This window comes from Equus caballus, chromosome 7, assembly GCF_041296265.1.
Source record: "Equus caballus isolate H_3958 breed thoroughbred chromosome 7, TB-T2T, whole genome shotgun sequence".
NCBI classification, from domain to species: domain Eukaryota; kingdom Metazoa; phylum Chordata; class Mammalia; order Perissodactyla; family Equidae; genus Equus; species Equus caballus.
The window spans coordinates 38,967,404-38,984,522 of NC_091690.1; the positions used below are offsets into that span (position 1 = coordinate 38,967,404).

Here is a 17,119-nt window from a genome sequence, read left to right on the forward strand (position 1 = left end):
AAATGGCTACCACTGGCTCCAAATGAACAACAAGCCGCTGGTGTAAACACCGCAGCCACCCAAGTGCCCAAAGACACTCACCCTCTTCATCAGATGACAGGGCTGTGTCACCACACTCCTCCTTCACCTCCCTCAAGACTTTCAAGTAGCGCTGCTGCGTCCGCCACTCCCGCTCCTCAGGGGTGCGGGACGGGGAAGGGCGCTTCTGCCGGAAGGGAAGGGCCGGGCCACTGCGGCGGGCCATCTCCAGCAGGTCCTGGGAAGGGATCAGATGGGCGTACACATCACCATCCAAAGCGGCTTCTAGTACATTCTCCAAGTCTATGTTTTCTTCTCTTCATTGTTTAAAAAGCTCGATTCCCTCCCTCCAGATCACAGAGAAAGACGCACATATGTCCACATAAAAAGGGGCACTACTGATTGCTACCTGGTGAAAAATCCTGAATCTGAGTGTTGAACCACTCCACTGAGAGTGAATAGTTACTATACTTGACACCCAAATTTTTCCACACCAAAGCTTAAAGGATCCCTTAGAGCCAGAACAACTTTGCCTCAAAGAGCTACCAGGCTAGTCCAGGCCCAGGAGCCATGAAGTCTGGTGCGCTACAGATCCATCAGGAGGCCTTGTGCGCTCTCACACATCAACTCCAGAGGAACCCAGTTCTCCTTAAGAACTCAGGATGGATCTGAAAGCTCTTTATCTATTTGAGTAAATGCTGAGTAAATGCTGAAGCTAAATCAATTTTAAAGAGGTTATCTTTTTTTTATGTTTTAACATCTCTGAAATCAGAGAATATCTTAAAATGGATCATAAGAAAGGATGATATAGCTCAATCTTGTCATGGTTTAATTGGTAGCATTTTTTCCTTAGTGGTATCTTTTCTATTTTGTACCTGAACCACTTCCTGAAGTCAGGAAATCTGTGAGTTCATGTTTCACATCCAGTTCCCAGCATTACTTACACTCCGGGAAGCCAGAATCTGCTTCAGCAGCCGATGGAAATACTGCTGCTGAGAGCTGAGGTATCGCTTGTACTGGGACTTGAAGCAGAGCTGCCGATACTTGACCACCTCAGGGTTAAAGTGTCCGTCTTAAAAGAACAGAGGTACAACCAAGTGTACATCAGTCAACAAAGATTTCATGCATGCTTCAAACATGGTGAACTCTGTACTAACCTGGAATACAGGGGCGAGGGATAACCTATGTCTATGTGGAGCCCACAGTCCAGTGGGAAAGACAGAAAATGAACAGGTAAACAAACAATACTCAACTCTCCAAAGTACTATAAGGAAATTAACTCGAAACAACTGTAAAGACTAAGGAGAGTTAAATCAGGAAACAGATCTCTAAAGCATGATACGTGAAATGAGGCAACTGCCGCAGTTGTTCTATAGGTGATAAACAGAGGGGAAAGTTATACGGATGGTCATTGTATTATTTTTCAACTTTTCTGTATGTTTTTAAATTTTAAAAATGAAAAACTGGGAGGAAAATAAAGTAAATGGGAATTTAGAAAATAAGAAGTAAAAATACAGAAAAGGAAGAAGGAACAACATGTACCAAGATAATCCCTGAGCAAGAAAGAACTTGGCATGTTCCAAAACTTGAAGAAACATTCGTATGACTAAAGCGCAGTGCGGTGTAGCTGATGAGTGGCATGACACGACCTGGGAAGGCAGGCGGAGATCAAACCGTGCAGAAACGTGTAGGTCATGGCACAGAGTTTGGATTTTCTCCTAAGTGCAACGGAAATAATTCGAAGGGTTTAAAGCAGGAGAGCGACATGGCTAGGAGCAAGAGAGAAAGAAGGAAAACTCCTACAGCGGCCCAGTCCGCAGGAGAGTGACATGGCTAGGAACAAGAGAGAAACAAGGAAAACTCCTACAGTGGCCCCATCCAACGGCTTCCTCCACACTCAGAAAAAAAGCTGAGGCCCTAAAGACAGCCTGCAAGGCCCCACATGATCTGTCCCATGCTACCTCTGGCCTCATCTTCTGCCAGTCTCCCTTCTGCTCACTCTACTCCAGCCCCACTGGCCTCCATGCTGTTTCCTAAGCAGGGCTCGCACCCTCCTTTCTCGAGGCCTTTGTACTTAAAGTTCCCTCTGCCTGCAACGCTTGCTTGCTAGGACCCAGTATTTCATGGCTTGCTCTTCCTACTTCATTTAGTGTCTGTTCAACGGCCCCTCATCAGAGAAGCCTTGCCCAACTACCACATCTAAGAGACTCTCTAGTCCCATTACCCTTCCTTGTTTTTTGTAACACTTAATACCAACAAATACCTGGTTGTTTATCATCTGCTTTTCCCTATGAGAATGTAAGATCATACATGGCCCTTATTATATTGAGGTATAGTCCCTCCATACCCACTTTATTGAGGGTTTTTATCACACACCCACAGCTAACACCACACTCAATGGTGAAACGCTGAAAGCTTTTCCTCTAAGATCAGGATGCCCACTCCCACTCTAGCCACTCTTATTCAATGGGTGTTGGAAGTTCTAGCTACAGCAATCAGAAAACAAAAAGAAATAAAAGGCATCCAGTTGGAAAGGAAGGAGTAAAACTGTCACAATTTGCAGATGACATGATGCTATATACAGAAAACCCTAAAATCTCCACCAAAAAACTATCAGAATAAATGAATTCAGTGAAGTTGCAGGATACAAAATAAATATACAGAAATCACTTGTGTTTCTATACACTAAAACCAACTATCAGAAAAAGAAATTAAGAAAACAATCCCTTTCACAATTACAGCAAAAAGAATAAAAGACCTGGGAATAAATTTAACCAAGGAGGTGAAAGATCTGTACTGACACCTGCATGACACTGACGAGAGAAACTGAAGACGACACAAATAAACGAAAAGATACACTGTGCTCACGGACTGCGAGAATTAATACTGTTAAAATGTCCATACTAACCAAAGCAACCTACAGATTCAATGCAATCCCTATTATAATATTAATGGCATTTTTCACAGAAAACAAATAATCCTAAAATTTGCGTGGAACCACAAAAGACCCTGAATAGCCCAAAGGAATCTTGAGACAGAAGAATAAAGTTGGAAGTGTGACACTCCCTGATTTCAAACTGGACTACAAAACTAAGTAATCAAAACAGCACGTTGCTGGCACAGAAACAGACACGTGAGTCAATGGGATAGAACAGAGAGCCCAGAAATAAACTCACACGTACGTGGTGAATTAATCTACAACAAAGGAGGCAAGAATACACAATGGGGAAAAGATGGTCTCGTCTATAAATCGTGTTGGGAAAACTGGACAGATACATGCAAAAGAATGAAACTGGACCACTGTCTTACACCATATACAAAAATAAACTCAAAATGGATTAAACACTTAAATGTAAGACCTGAAATTATAAACTCCTAGAAGAAAAGATAGGCAGTAAACTCTCTGACATCAGTTTTAGCATTATTTTTTTGGATACGTCTCCTTAGGCAAAGGGAACAAAAGCAAAAATAAACAAATGGAACTATATAAAACTAAAAAGCTTTTGCACAGTGAAGGAAACCATCAACAAAAAGACAATCTAACAGAATGGCAAAATATATTTGCAAACAATATCTCCAATAAAGGGTTAATATCCAAAATATATAAAAAACTCATGCATCAAAAAAACAAATAATCTGATTTAAAAATGGGCAGAGGCTCTAAACACACATTTTTCCAAAGAAGACATACAGATAGCCAACAGGTATATGAAAAGATTCTCAACATCACTACCCATCAGGGAAATGCAAAACCCAAATGAGATTTCACTTCACAACTGTCAGAATGCCTATTATCAAAAAGACAAGAAATCACAAGTATTGGCAAGAATGTGGAGAAAAGGGAACTCTCGTGCACAGTTGGTAGGAGTATAAATTGGCACAACCACTGTGGAAAACACTATGGAAGTTCCTCAAAAAATTAAAAATAGAACTATCACATGATCCAGTAATTTCACTTCTGGGTATTTACCCAAAAAAAATGAAAACACTAATTCAAAAAGATATATGCACCCCCATTTTCAGCAGCCAAGATATGGAATATTACTCAGCCATAAAAAAGAATGAAGTACTCCCATTTGTGACAACATGAATGGATATAGAGAGTATTATGCTAAGTGAAGTAAGTCAGACAGAGAAAGACAAATGCTGTAAGACTGCACTTATACGTAGAATCTAAAAAACAAAACAAATAAAACAAAACAGAAATGGACTCATAGATACAAAGAACAAATGAATGGTTCCCAGAGGGAAGGGGAGTGGGGGTGGAAGGGCAAAACAAGTGAAGGGGATTAAGAGGTACAAACTCCCAGTCAAAAAATAAGTCACGGGGATGTAATGCACAGCACAGGCAACACAGTCCACAGTATTATAACAACTTTGCGTGATGACAGACAGTTACAGGTCTTATCAGGATGATCATCTTGGAATGTAAATAAACGTCAAATCACTATATTGTACACCTGAAACTAATACAATATTATATGTCAACTATACTTCAATTAAAAAAAAAAAGGAACAGGATCATGCTATTAAAAAAAAAACGAGAGAGAGGGGCCGGCCCCGTGGCCGAATGGTTAAGTTCGGGCGCTCCACTCCGGCAGCCCTCGGAGTTTCACTGGTTTGGATCCTGGGCATGGACGTGGCACCGTTCATCAGGCCACATTGAGGTGGCATCCCACATGCCACAACTAGAAGGACCTACAACTAGAATATACAACTATGTACAGGGGGGATTCGGGGAGAAAAAGCAGAAAAAAAAAAAAAGATTGGCAACAGTTGTTAGCTCAGGTGCCAATCTTTAAAAAAAAAATGAGCAAGAAAGAGAGACTGTAAGACCACCACCACATCTCCAGAACCTCGACGAACGTCTGGCACATATTAGCTGATTAGTAAATAGAGGTTAAATGAATGGAAGTAGAGAGACCCGAGACATATTTTGGGTGAGAAAGATGAGACCTGCTGACAATCCAGCTACTGGGGCAAGAAGAGGAACAACGGAGAGCTCAACTGAGCATGGTCCCTAGGTCACCAGACAGGAGCAACTGGTATCACTGCCTGAGAGCAGCAGTCTAGGAGAGGTCTGTTTCTCCATATTAGATCTGAGCAGGCAGGCTATGATGAGAACCGAGAGGGGAAGAGCAAGAAGCTAACCTCAGAAAGCTGAAATAAGGGTCCAAGTACAAGGGGTATCTCTTTTTTTCCCAACCACCCTAATAACAGCAAACACTTAAAACAGTACCTGACATGTAACTGCCACTATCCTTGCATATATTAACTCATTTAATCTTCACAACAACCCCATAAAGAAGGTACTACTAAATCCTCTCTGTTCAGATGAAGACACTGAGGCACAGAGAAGTTAACTAACTTGCCCAAGGTCACATAGCTAATAAAAGAGGAAATCAGGTCTGGAGTCCAGCTCCAGAGTCCAAGCTTTTAACCATGATGTTACACCACCTATTGTAGGAAAAGAGGAAATTTGACCTTCAAGAAATGAGCCAAGAGTTTAACGCCACTGATGTTGTTTGATACACAGAAACCGGACTAACAGTCGGCTTCTCTGCCTCTGTACTCCTTTGAGGTTATGTTCCTTCTGTCTTTAGTTTCCCCACTTTTTAACAGCCATTACTGTTACTACACCTCTGTCAAAATAATATTTTGGGTATACCGAATTAAAGAAAATATTAAAGTTATTAATTATTAATAAATTAAAATATATTATTAAAAGTAATTTAACTGCTTTTACTATTCTTAATACGGCTACTGCAAAATTTAAAATTGAACGTGTGGTTCATGTACTCTTTCTGTTGGCCAGCACTGGGCTCGACAGCAATGAAACAGGAGAGAACGGTACTAGGAGAAGGTGGTAAGTGGGCACGGGCCAGGTCACAGAGAGCCTTGTAGGCAATGAATTTTATTCCAAGTGAAGGCAACTGGTAAACATTCTGAAAAGTGAAGTTTTAAGACGCTCATTCCAGTAGCATGTGGAGGCTGCCGCTGCAGCAGCCCAGGCAACAGTCATCAGCAAAGAGACGGTGAGGGAAAGCAGATAAGTGCAGAGGGAAGAGTGGAACCTACAGGACAGGCACGGGACGGGAGCAATGAGTGCAAGAGGGGTTACAAAGGAAATGGGGCGGGGGGGGCGGGTGTCAGGGACAGGAGGACAGCCAGGACAGGGAAGAGGCCCTGAGGCAAGGGGGAAACGCTCCCGGAAGAGGAGGTGGTCACGGCATGACACGCTGCAGACGGGTCAAGAAGAGAACTAAAAAGCACCTGCTGGTTTGGACATTACATGCTCAGTGAAGAGACATGAAGCAGGAAAAGACTGGTGAGATAGAATATCGACTTTAAATTAGACAGCACTGTGTCAATGTTACATTTTATATTTAAATACAGAAAACTTCTGTTTTTCTATATTTCTGTATTTGATCATTTGTAGTTACGTAAGAGAATGTTCTTGTTGTTCAGAGATTAACGCTGAAAAATTTGCTCTGCCTGCAATAACCTCAAATGGTTCATCAAAAAGAAGGATAATAATAGTAATAATAAATACAGTAGTGATGAGAGAGCAAATGTGGCAAAATGTTAATAGCTGGTGACCCTGGTGAAGAGTATATGGGCATCCATGACAAATTCTAGTAACTTTTCTGTAGGTTTGAAATTTAAAATAAAATTGAAGGGGAAAAAAAAGTCACTAGTGGCATTAGCGAGAGCAGTCTCGTGAGGTAATAAGGGAATAGCCCCAGTGAACAGGGTGGAATGACTGAAAGAGACAGCCATGGACACCTTTCAAGAAGTCTGGAGATACAGGAAAATGACAGAGGACAGTAAAGGGGGCAGATGGTTCAAGCCTTTTCTTAGTATGAGATCCCTGAACACATCCACAGACTGACAAAGAGTCAAGTGGAGTGCATACACAGGACAGAGAGGACGGTCAACTGAGAAACAAGGTCCCAGCGGAGGTGAAGGATGAAAAGGATCGAGACCAGAGGCTAATCTTAAACAGGAGGGAAAAAACCCTTCTTCCCCTGAGACAAGTAAAGTAGGTCAGAAGGTAAATGAATCCAGTAAGCTGGGGTGAAGGCCAGAAGTGGGAAGTTGGCAGTTTATGATGGATGACCCTTTCCTTTATGAAATAGGAGGCAAGGGAGTTTGATAAGCATTCGAAACTTAAGGAAAAGGTGACTATTTCAAACAGAACCAGGAAAGATAACCAAAGGGAAAAGAATACGGAAAAGCAATTTTAGCTGAGTCAAGACTGATGACAACAGTCATGGTAATGCAATGACTTCAGCACCTAGAACTGAAATATGACACTGGTCGGAGTGAAAAATGCAGAAATTCCTGCCTTGACAGTCTTTGTATTCTTACCAGACTATCACATTGCTTTGGGGGGAAACACAGCACAGCAGACAGTGCTAACATTATATAAGATCCCTGACACAACCCCTCTAAAACCAACCATACTCTACCAGTTTACTCCATCTGAGGTCCCCAGCTTCAGTGACATAAACCTTTGCCAACCACAAAGGGGAATTTCTCTTTAAACTAATAATCCACCAAAGGAGAGAATGCTAATTTTAAATCCTTAAGACAATGTTTGAAATTATAAGCCTGTTCTCTCCAGTTTTCTGCAGCTGTCAAGCTGTCCAGTTTAACAAAACTGAAGGAGATGCGCTGTCCTTTCAGGGCCTCCCGCCAAAGCAAAGTCACCTCAGAAGGCGAGGGGAAGAGGCTTCCTCTGCTCCTCTCATAGGACAGAGAGGGAGCTGTGACTTACGAGTGGCCCCAAACCATTTTACAATCCCAAATGTAATGACAGGTTCAGGCAAGGATCATCAATGGATGCTAAAACCACTGAGTAAAACAAAGGCTTTTGGGAAATAAGATAATCAACGGTTCCCAAGTATGATTCCACAGATTGCTTCTTCATTATGAAGGAAGAAAGGTACCCTTGCAATCAAGAGGCCTGGCAGACACCACTCAACCATGTGATCAAACACGGCATTACCACGCGCCTCCTGAGGTGACGGTGGTAAAGAAAGAACATTTTGGGGCTGGCCTGGTGGCGCAGCGGTTAAGTTTGCACGTTCCACTTTGGCAGCCTGGGATTCGCCGGTTCGGATCCCAGGTGCGGACATGGCACTTGCCTGGCAAGCCATGCTGTGGCAGGCGTCCCACATATAAAGTAGAGGAAGATGGGCACAGATGTTAGCTCAGGGCCAGTCTTCCTCAGCAAAAAGAGGAGGACTGGCAGCAAATGTTAGCTCAGGGCTAATCTTCCTCAAAAAAAAAACAAGAAAGAAAGAGAGAACATTTCCCAGATAGTATTCTTGGTAAAAATGTTTAACCCAAATCTAACCATGAGGAAACAAGAGAATTCCCCAGAAAGCAGGACATTTTACAATTCAAGTGTCCTGGGCTGTTCAAAAATGTCAGTGTTTTGAAAGACAAAGTGGAAAAAAATGGCAGAGAGCCAGGGCCAGCCCCATGGCCAGGCGGTTAAGTTAGCGCGCTCCGCTTCAGCGGCCCGAGGTTTCACTGGTTTGGATCCTGGGCGCGGACATGACACCACTCATCAGGCCATGCTGAGACAGCGTCCCAGACAGCACAATCAGAAGGACCAACAACTAGAATATACAACTACATACTGGGGGGCTTTGGGGAGGAGAATAAGAAGAAGAAAAAAAAGAAGACTGGCAACAGATGTTAGCTCAGGTACCAATCTTTAAAAAAAATAACCAAAAGGCAGAGAGGCCTAGATGCAAGGAGCTAAGAAACATGAGATCCAAACACAATGCGTGAACCTTGAAGGATCCTGGATTTCAAAGATAACTACAAAGGACATTTTGGGAACAATTGAGAAAATCTGAATATGGGATATTTTATATTATTTGCTCAATGTAAAATTTCTTGGATGTGATTATGTGGGAGAAAATTTTTATTAAGAGATACATACATGGTGAAATGCTTGGCAGTGAAGTGTCATGTTTTCTGAGAAAAGAGTCTGTGTGTATTTTTTGTGTATATTTTTCTGTGTATGTATGTATATGACACACATATACATACACACATACATACATGTGATAAAGCAAATGGCAAGCTGTTCTAAAATTTTTAAAGATTACTCATAAAGGATGCTAGTAACATTTTATTTCTTGATCTAGATGGCAGTTACACGGTTAAGTTCACATTATAATAAATTACTGAGCAATACACTTATGATTTATATATTTTCTATGTAAGTCAAAAAATTTAAAGGGCCAGCCCTGTGGGTAAAGTTCCACACACTCTGCTTGAGCAGCCTGGGTTCACAGGTTCATATCTCAGGTGCAGACCTACACCACTCATCAGCCATGCTGTGGCAGAGACCCACACGCAAAGTAGAGGAAGACTGGCACATATGTTAGCTTAGGGCAAATTTTCCTCAGCAAAAAAAAAATTATTAAAAAAAAGAATGGTCTAGGCAGCAAAATGTTGCATAAAACCACTCTCTGCTGAGTCAGTATCTGTACATGAAAATAAGTAGAATAAAACAAAGAAAGTATTCACATAAATGTGTTGCCACCCTTCAGTGCTCTCAGAAAGAGAACGCTGAGCCACGCACCTCGGAAAAGCTTCTGGGCGATGTGAAGAGGGTTCCCGAAGCGGAAGTTCTCCCCACTGAACAGCGCCAGGATGAGCTGACTTTGCTGCTCAATACTGTCTTCAGGAAAGTGAGGCAGAAACCGCTGGAGGTGTTCACGCTGAGAGTCACTCAATACTTCCCGCCATGTGGAGAGGCTGACTACATCAAAGAATATCTCGGGCTAGGAGAATTAGGAAAAGCAGGAGAAGAGCAAACAAGAGAAAATAAGTTTTTAAGTTTTTTGTGTGTGAGTGGTAAAATATCCATAACATAAAATTTACCACTTTACCCATTTTTAAGTGTACAGTTCAGTGGCATTAAGTACATTCACATTGTTGTGCAACCACCACTATCATCCAATTCTAAGTTTTTTAAACAAACCTAAAATTTCACTGATCTTTACTCAATTTTCAAGACGAGTGAAGACTATATACAAACCACTATCTTACACCCGACAGTAAATAACCGTCTAGAGGAAAACGATCTCAGGAGAGAGGATCGCATTTGGAAACTGTTTCTGCCCACAAAGGACATTATGGTGGACATCTGAATTCAGCTTAAAATAAGTGGCAGAAGAAAGTTAACACGAGAGGAGAGAAGCTGTGAGAGTGAGAAGCAGCAGGACAGAGCTCATTTCAACTCAACAACTGCAAACTGGACAGCTTCTCTACGCTAGGTACTAAGCTAGACTGGTATAGAAATTATCCAGAGGGGGACAACGAAACAAGCAACTGAAGAAGTTTACGTATAAGCACAAAGGAGAAGCCCACATCCCAGACGTAAGGTTTCAGAGAATGCCTATCAGAGAAAGGGACATTTAAGACATAAGGGGATAAGGAAAGCAAAAAAGATGTTGAGGTAGGAGGGTTAAAAATCCACAGAGCAAAATCATAAAAACAAAAGAAAAATTAAAAAAAGAAAAGGACAGCAGTTACCTGTGGGGGGAATGGAGAGGGATGAGATGGGGAGGGGTACATGGCGGGGAGGGGAGTGAGTGGTATTCGTAGCAATCCATTTCTTAACCTAAGTGGTGGCCACATGGGTGTTTTATTACTGCTTAAATTGCATATATATGCATTTTATATACTGTTCTTATATGTGATACATTTCACTTTTTTTAATTAAAAAAAATGTGCAGGCAATGTTTGGCTAGCACAAGGACAGGGAAGGAGAGAGGAAGCAGTAGACAGTAGAGAGAGGAGCAAGAAACCTAAACATGTTAAGAACTTGTGACTTTATCCTAAGGACAATGGAGAGCCAACTAAAGGGTTTACGCAGGAGACAACCCAGAAATCCAGCCACCTATTAAGCATCTCTGCATGCATGTACCAAAGCACCTCAGGCTCACCGTCCAAGATTTTCCCCTGCAAAACCTGTTCTTGCACACCACTTTATTCCTAACATCTCAGTGTCTGGCATAAAGTAGCTACTCAATAAACAAGCGTCTGCTGACATACAGAGATTTACTTGAAAGGGTATGCAAAGAAAACATGGATAGGAAGGCTATAAAGTCATGCGTCACTTAACAACAGGAATACATCCTGAGAAATGTCAGGCAATTTCATTGTTTCGCGAACATCGCAGAGGGCACTTACACAAACCTAGATGGTATAGCCTACTACACACCTAGGCTGTACTGTATACCTTATTGCTCTTAGGCTGCAAACCCGTACAGCATGTACTGTACTGAATGCTTTAGGCTGACTGTAACACAACGGTATTTGTGTATCTAAACGTATCTAAACAGAGATACAGAAAAAATACAGCATAAAAGATAAAAAATGGTACACTTGTACATGGAACTCACCGTGAATGGAACTCGCAGGAGTGAAAGCGGCTCTGGGTGAGTCAGCGAGTGAGTGGTGAGAGAATGTGAAGGCCTAGGACATTACACTACTGTAGACTTTATAAACACCGTGTATTTAGGCGACAATAAATTTGTAAAAAATATTTTTCTTTCTTTAATAATAAGTAAACCGTACCTTACCGTAATTTTTTTACTTTATAAACTTTTTAATTTTTCAGCTTTTTGACTTTTGTAATAACACTTAGCTTAAAACATAAACACACCGCACGGCTGTACGAAAATATCTTCTTTCTTTATATCCTTACTGTATAAGCTTTTTTCTATTTTTAAAAGTTTGGGGTTTTTTGACTTCTTAAACTTTTTTGTTAAAAACTAAGACACACACACCCTAGCCTGGGCCTACACAGCATCAGGATCATCAGTATCTCTGTCTTCCCCTCCACAGCCTGTCCCACTGGAAGGTGTGCAGGGGCAATCACACACTGGAGCCGGCCTCACCTATGACTGGCAGCACAGTAGGTGTGTTTACACCAGCATCACCACAAACACGGGAATGCACTGCGTTATGTGGTCATGACGTCACTAGGCAATAGGAATTTTCCAGCTCCATTATAATCTTACGGGACCACCATCGTCTATGCAGCCCATAGCTGAGCGACATGTTGTCACGTAGCACCTGACTGTAAACCAACTTCAGTATTGTTACTTCAGGTGGGAGAGGGAATAAGATAAGGGCAAACTGGTGCCTTTACCTACAACGCGTGGCATAATATGAAAGAAAAATGTAAACCAAATATAACTAACTGAGATTACCTCCTAAAAGCAGATCATACACAGATGTTTGCTATATGATATTCTACACCTGTCTAGATGTTTGAAATATGACAAAACAAACATGATAAATACATGTCTAAGGATACCTGTGCCTTGCACATAATAAGCACTTAATAAATGGTGGCCACCTTAATGATGATGCTGATTACCCCGCCTGCCTGTGAAAGTGGTCGTAAGCACACTGATATCTTATCCCAGAGCCTGTCCTATTAATAGACTAGAGGGTTACCTCATGGACAGACAATGCATTTGGGTTTTGCTTCATGATTCACAAGAGAGGTAACTATTTTAACATAAACACATACATAATTCTGCTCTTAAAATATAAAACTTGTTAATTGTTTAAACTTGTTCAAAACAGGGTTTCTATCATATTATCAAGTTATTTTGACATGTTATTAAACATGCAGAATGTCACTTATAATTTCTTCCTTAATCAGAACATTAAACAGACTTCACAGTTATAAAAAAAAAAAAAGACAGCGATCACTCTGGCTGCAATGTAGAAAATGAAACAGAAGGGAACACAAAAGACTGAAAACTTGCACACTGTGCAAAAGGTTTAGAATAGTGGCTATGGGGAACCTGAGAGAAAGGAAACGATGGTGATGAGATTACTACTTACATCCTCCAGAAGGTCCTCGGGCAGACTAACCCTGGTGCCCCCCAGGAGGCAGTCCTCCATAATACGTGTGCCATGGCCATCTCCACATGGACCCAGTTCCAGGGGATCCGTCAGCATATGGTCCAAGGAATCCATTGCTTATATTCCACAGGTAATCTAGACAAATATATGCAGTCATACCTCAAGAAGGCAGAAATCGCAGGGATCTGATTGACACTAATACTCCTTCACAAAATATTCTGGCCCAGAAAATATTGTCTCAAATCCATTTTTCTACCTTATCCTTACATCCTTACTACAGCTAAACAGCTCTTCTCCTTCCCTTCCAACCACTGCATCCCATTTGAATTTTCAAATCTTATCTAGTAGATTTCTTATTACTCAGAATGCTTCTACAGTAACTCTCAAATTTGTAGAATTTCTTATACCTTCATTATACACAAGCGAAATGAGACCCAGATTAAATGACAAACAGATCAGAGTCCATAATTTAGACTTCTCAGGCCAATAATCTCTCCAACATAATTTCTTTAACAATTGACTTTTTTTTTTCTTTAGCAATTCTTTGTTGTTCTTTCACACAGACAAAAAAAAATTCAGTGAAAATCCACACAGGCCAGTAAAGCTCAGAGAGTAGCAATAAGTTATTTAATGGGGGCCTATCAAGTGCCAGGCCTTTCATATACCTCATTTAACTCTTATAACTGTGCAAGATGGGGTTATTATATCTATTCTACAGATATTAAAACGGAGGATCAAAGTAGATGAGCAACTTGCCCAACCCCAGAGGGAGGACTGAAACTCAGGTCTGCCCATTGCAAGCTCATATTCTCAACACTATACACACAATACCTCCTATATAAACTCTCAACTCAAATTATGGAAAGGGAGCATCTTAATACGACTTTATTAGTCCACACAAACTCCAGAGGCTCCAAGCACCTGACCACGACAGCCAGTAAAGTCAGCAGCCAATCTGCCTTTTGCTGGTCCATCTGACATTAATAAATATGGAAATGTAATGCTATTTTTCTCCTTCCTGTAATAACTGAACACTGCTGGCCACCTTTAGAGAAGTACATACTAGAACATTTTCAGAGAGCATCTCACAAGGCTGACGGCTGGAATGAGGTGTAACGGTAAGGCCACAGGAGTGAACAAAGCTAACAGGACCACACGGAGACTGAACTCAACTCACTCTACAAACATCTGCTAAGTCCATTCTCTCTCTCCTATTCCTACCAAATGGGCTAACAGTCCAAACATCAACCTTCTAGCCTAACCTTAGCAACCTCAGGTAAATCTTACCTCACCAGGTATCAATTTCCTTATCTATAAAATGAAGGGTAGTTGGACCAGGTCCTCTCTACTGTTATTCCCAATCCTGGAATCCTGCAATGAATAATTTCCAGATGGATGACAGTTCACACGACTTAACATAGTCATATAATGTAGTAATAAACAACTTATTCCAAAACTCTCACATGATAAAGAGCAGACCTATAATACTACTACTAAAATAAGTACCTTCCCACAAATTATTTCAAGTTATCTTGAAGAGATTTCAGATCTATGTAAAGATACTACAGAAAGATTAGTGTCAGACAAAGCAGCTGCGACGTCCCCAAGCAACTGTGCCCCAACACCTTTCAGCATACGGTGAATTACAACATCCTGAACATTCTTGGCACCTAAATAACTGAAGCGGGTGAGAAAGCACAGGGCATATGCGTTCAACAAAACTTTAAAATAGGAAAAGAAGATATGTAGAAGCAACCCGAAGCTTAGAATAAAGTCCTCTTAACAGGATTGACATAGAACAGGTTAACAGCTGCAGAGCCAGTGTTCTACCTGACTCTTAGGAGGATCACCTCTATGTCACAACTCGCTCACAAGTTTCTTCAATTACGGTGGATGTGTAGCTAAATTTAATCTATTCGAGTGGCAACCTTTGCCCTGCTACTATTCTGAATAAGGATCTCAAAATACAAAAAGCAAGCAGCTGCCAGAGGCTTGCAACCCCGGAAGCCAAGGATTTCTAAGTCTGTGGCGTCCTGGACGTCTTTCCTAGACAAGTAAGACCTCTCCCGAAGGCCTTTCTTCTGCACCTGGGCTAACGCTCCCTCCTGGACCCTTCCCAATGCAGAAGCTAAACCCTTGGCTCCTTCCGGAGCAACCGCTGGCTCCAAATCCGTCACCTCGGCTGCAAACCCCTCCCCAGTCAACCTCGCCCAAGCCCACGGCCCAGCTCCCGCCCCTCTAAACTGCACCGGGGCGCCACGCCCCGCCCCCACATCTTGCCTAACCCTAACCCCCACCCACCCGGGCTGCCCGGCTCCGAAGACACCCGCTCCCCTGCCCCATGCGCAGAGAAGCAACGACCCTCGGAGACCCAGCCGCTCCCTCCCTCCACTCTGTGGCAACACTTTAACCCTTTCGCCGCCCCAACCTGAGCCACTGGCCTGAGTCTCCCAACCAGCTGCTATCCTCGGCCCGCCGGCTCCGGCACGCGCTCGCTCCCGCAAGGCGTCTCGGTGCGTGCACGCTCCAGCCTAAGGGCGGCGGAAGAGGCGGGGCTGCGCGGGGCGGAGCCTGGAGCGTGCCGGGGGCGGGGCTGCGCAGGACAGGGCCCGGAGCGTGCCGGGGGCGGAGCTGCGCGGGGGGGGGGGGGGGGGCGGGGAGGGGGGGGGCTGCGCGGGGGAGGGCGGGGAGGGGGGCTGCGCGGGGCGGGGCTGCGCGGGGCGGGGCTGCGCGGGGCGGGGCTTCGGGGCGGGGCTGCGCGGGGCGGGGCTGCGCGGGGCGTGCTGGGGGCGGGCTTCGGGGCGGGGCTTCGGGGCGGGGCTTCGGGGCGGGGCTTCGGGGGCGGGGCCTGGGGCGGCGGGAACCTGCACTGCTGGATCTTGGGACGCCGTGTTCACTTGGCTTGTTGGTCTCACCTGGTTTAGGAACTTCCGCAAGGCGGAGACGGTGTCAGTAGTCTTTGCCTGGCCAAGAATTGAGGCTCCAGAGCCCAGGAGTAAGTGAATGCAGTTTATTAGCTAGTCTGCAGAGAGCATACCCTGTGCTAAGCACTTTGTATCCACTGTCTTTGTACTACAGCTGTATGCGCCATGCACTGTTAGCTCCCATTCTACAGTTTGGGAAACCGCGGTTTTTCAAGTTTCAGTGAGGAGAACGCGGGCCCGAGCCTCTGCGCCCGGCGTGTCCCCATTTCTCCCTCCCGTCCCCGGGCCCTCGACGTCCGGGAAGTACACACATAGAAGCAATACATTTTAAATGAAACTCGTTAACGTTCCTCTTGTTAAGAATCTAGGTCCCTTTCTCCTTTCCGGGTTTTATTTAGAACGGCTTCAGACTACCTGTTTCACCGCTACTCCCACAGGTCGGGCAGAGAGTATCCTCATTCTCTCAACTGGACGGAAATAAGTCAGAGAAGCTGGCGGGCCAAACTAAAGTTCCTCCCTTGTTGAAAAATGGTGGTTCCAAATAAGGCCCAATCTCCGCTCCCCCGCTCGGTGCACGCCTGCCCTCAGCTCCTGTTAGCAGGTTGGGACATCCTTGAATTGGAAACCACCAAGGAAAAGGGCAGGGGACCTTACGTTGGGTTTCTGACCAGACCAGAGTGAACCAAAGAGTCAAAGCGCTGTTGTAATATTAAAAAAAAAAAAAAAAAAAAAAATTAACGATCTCAGTACTCTTGCAGCTTCACACACACTAACAAGGAAGATGTTTATTAAAAAAAATATTTATTAATTTTTACACCTGCTGAGTAGCACAACACTATTAACACTATAACTCACTGAATGTACAATAAATGTTCACATTTAAATAACAGGATAGGGTAACATTTTCAACCTGTGGGTCATCTTTAGCATCTCATGAAGTGCTTTTTAGCCCTAGACATCTTAAGAGTTTTTTGAAAGGATAATTCCAAATCAGAAAATAATTCAAGATCAAAACAATAGGTTTTTCCAGAATAACAGGAATCTTACATGATGAAATATCTATTTATGTGGGCACAAATTAAACAATAAAAATGTAAAATCTATATGTAACCTACTCCAGAATTTTCAAATGCACTGATCGAAGTCTACAGTGCCAATGTGTCTTAAGAGAGACCACAATATAAACATTAGCTACACACATTTTTTCCGAATTGGGTCTTCAGATGGCTTATAATCTGACATCTTTTTGAATCCAAGGCCTT

At 43.1% G+C, this 17,119-nt stretch overlaps 1 protein-coding gene across 10 annotated transcripts in view; it reads right to left on the bottom strand.

The window, feature by feature from the left end:
• NFRKB (nuclear factor related to kappaB binding protein) overlaps positions 1-15,494 on the bottom strand; it is a 39,764-nt gene extending 24,270 nt beyond the window's left edge. For 4 of the 10 annotated variants that reach the window (XM_070272960.1, XM_070272958.1, XM_070272956.1 and 1 more), the window contains exons 1-5: positions 15,362-15,486; positions 12,913-13,068; positions 9,626-9,827; positions 963-1,090; positions 82-256 (exon numbers count right to left, since the gene is read on the bottom strand). In XM_070272960.1, coding sequence (XP_070129061.1) covers positions 82-256; positions 963-1,090; positions 9,626-9,827; positions 12,913-13,047 — 640 coding nt within the window. In that variant the 5' untranslated portion in view covers positions 13,048-13,068; positions 15,362-15,486. Of the gene's footprint in view, positions 1-81; positions 257-962; positions 1,091-9,625; positions 9,828-12,912; positions 13,069-14,220; positions 14,305-15,361 lie in introns of all 10 variants that reach the window. The other 6 variants (XM_070272961.1, XM_023645134.2, XM_023645133.2 and 3 more) reach the window with 4 other exon arrangements.
• Positions 15,495-17,119: the final 1,625 nt, after the last annotated feature.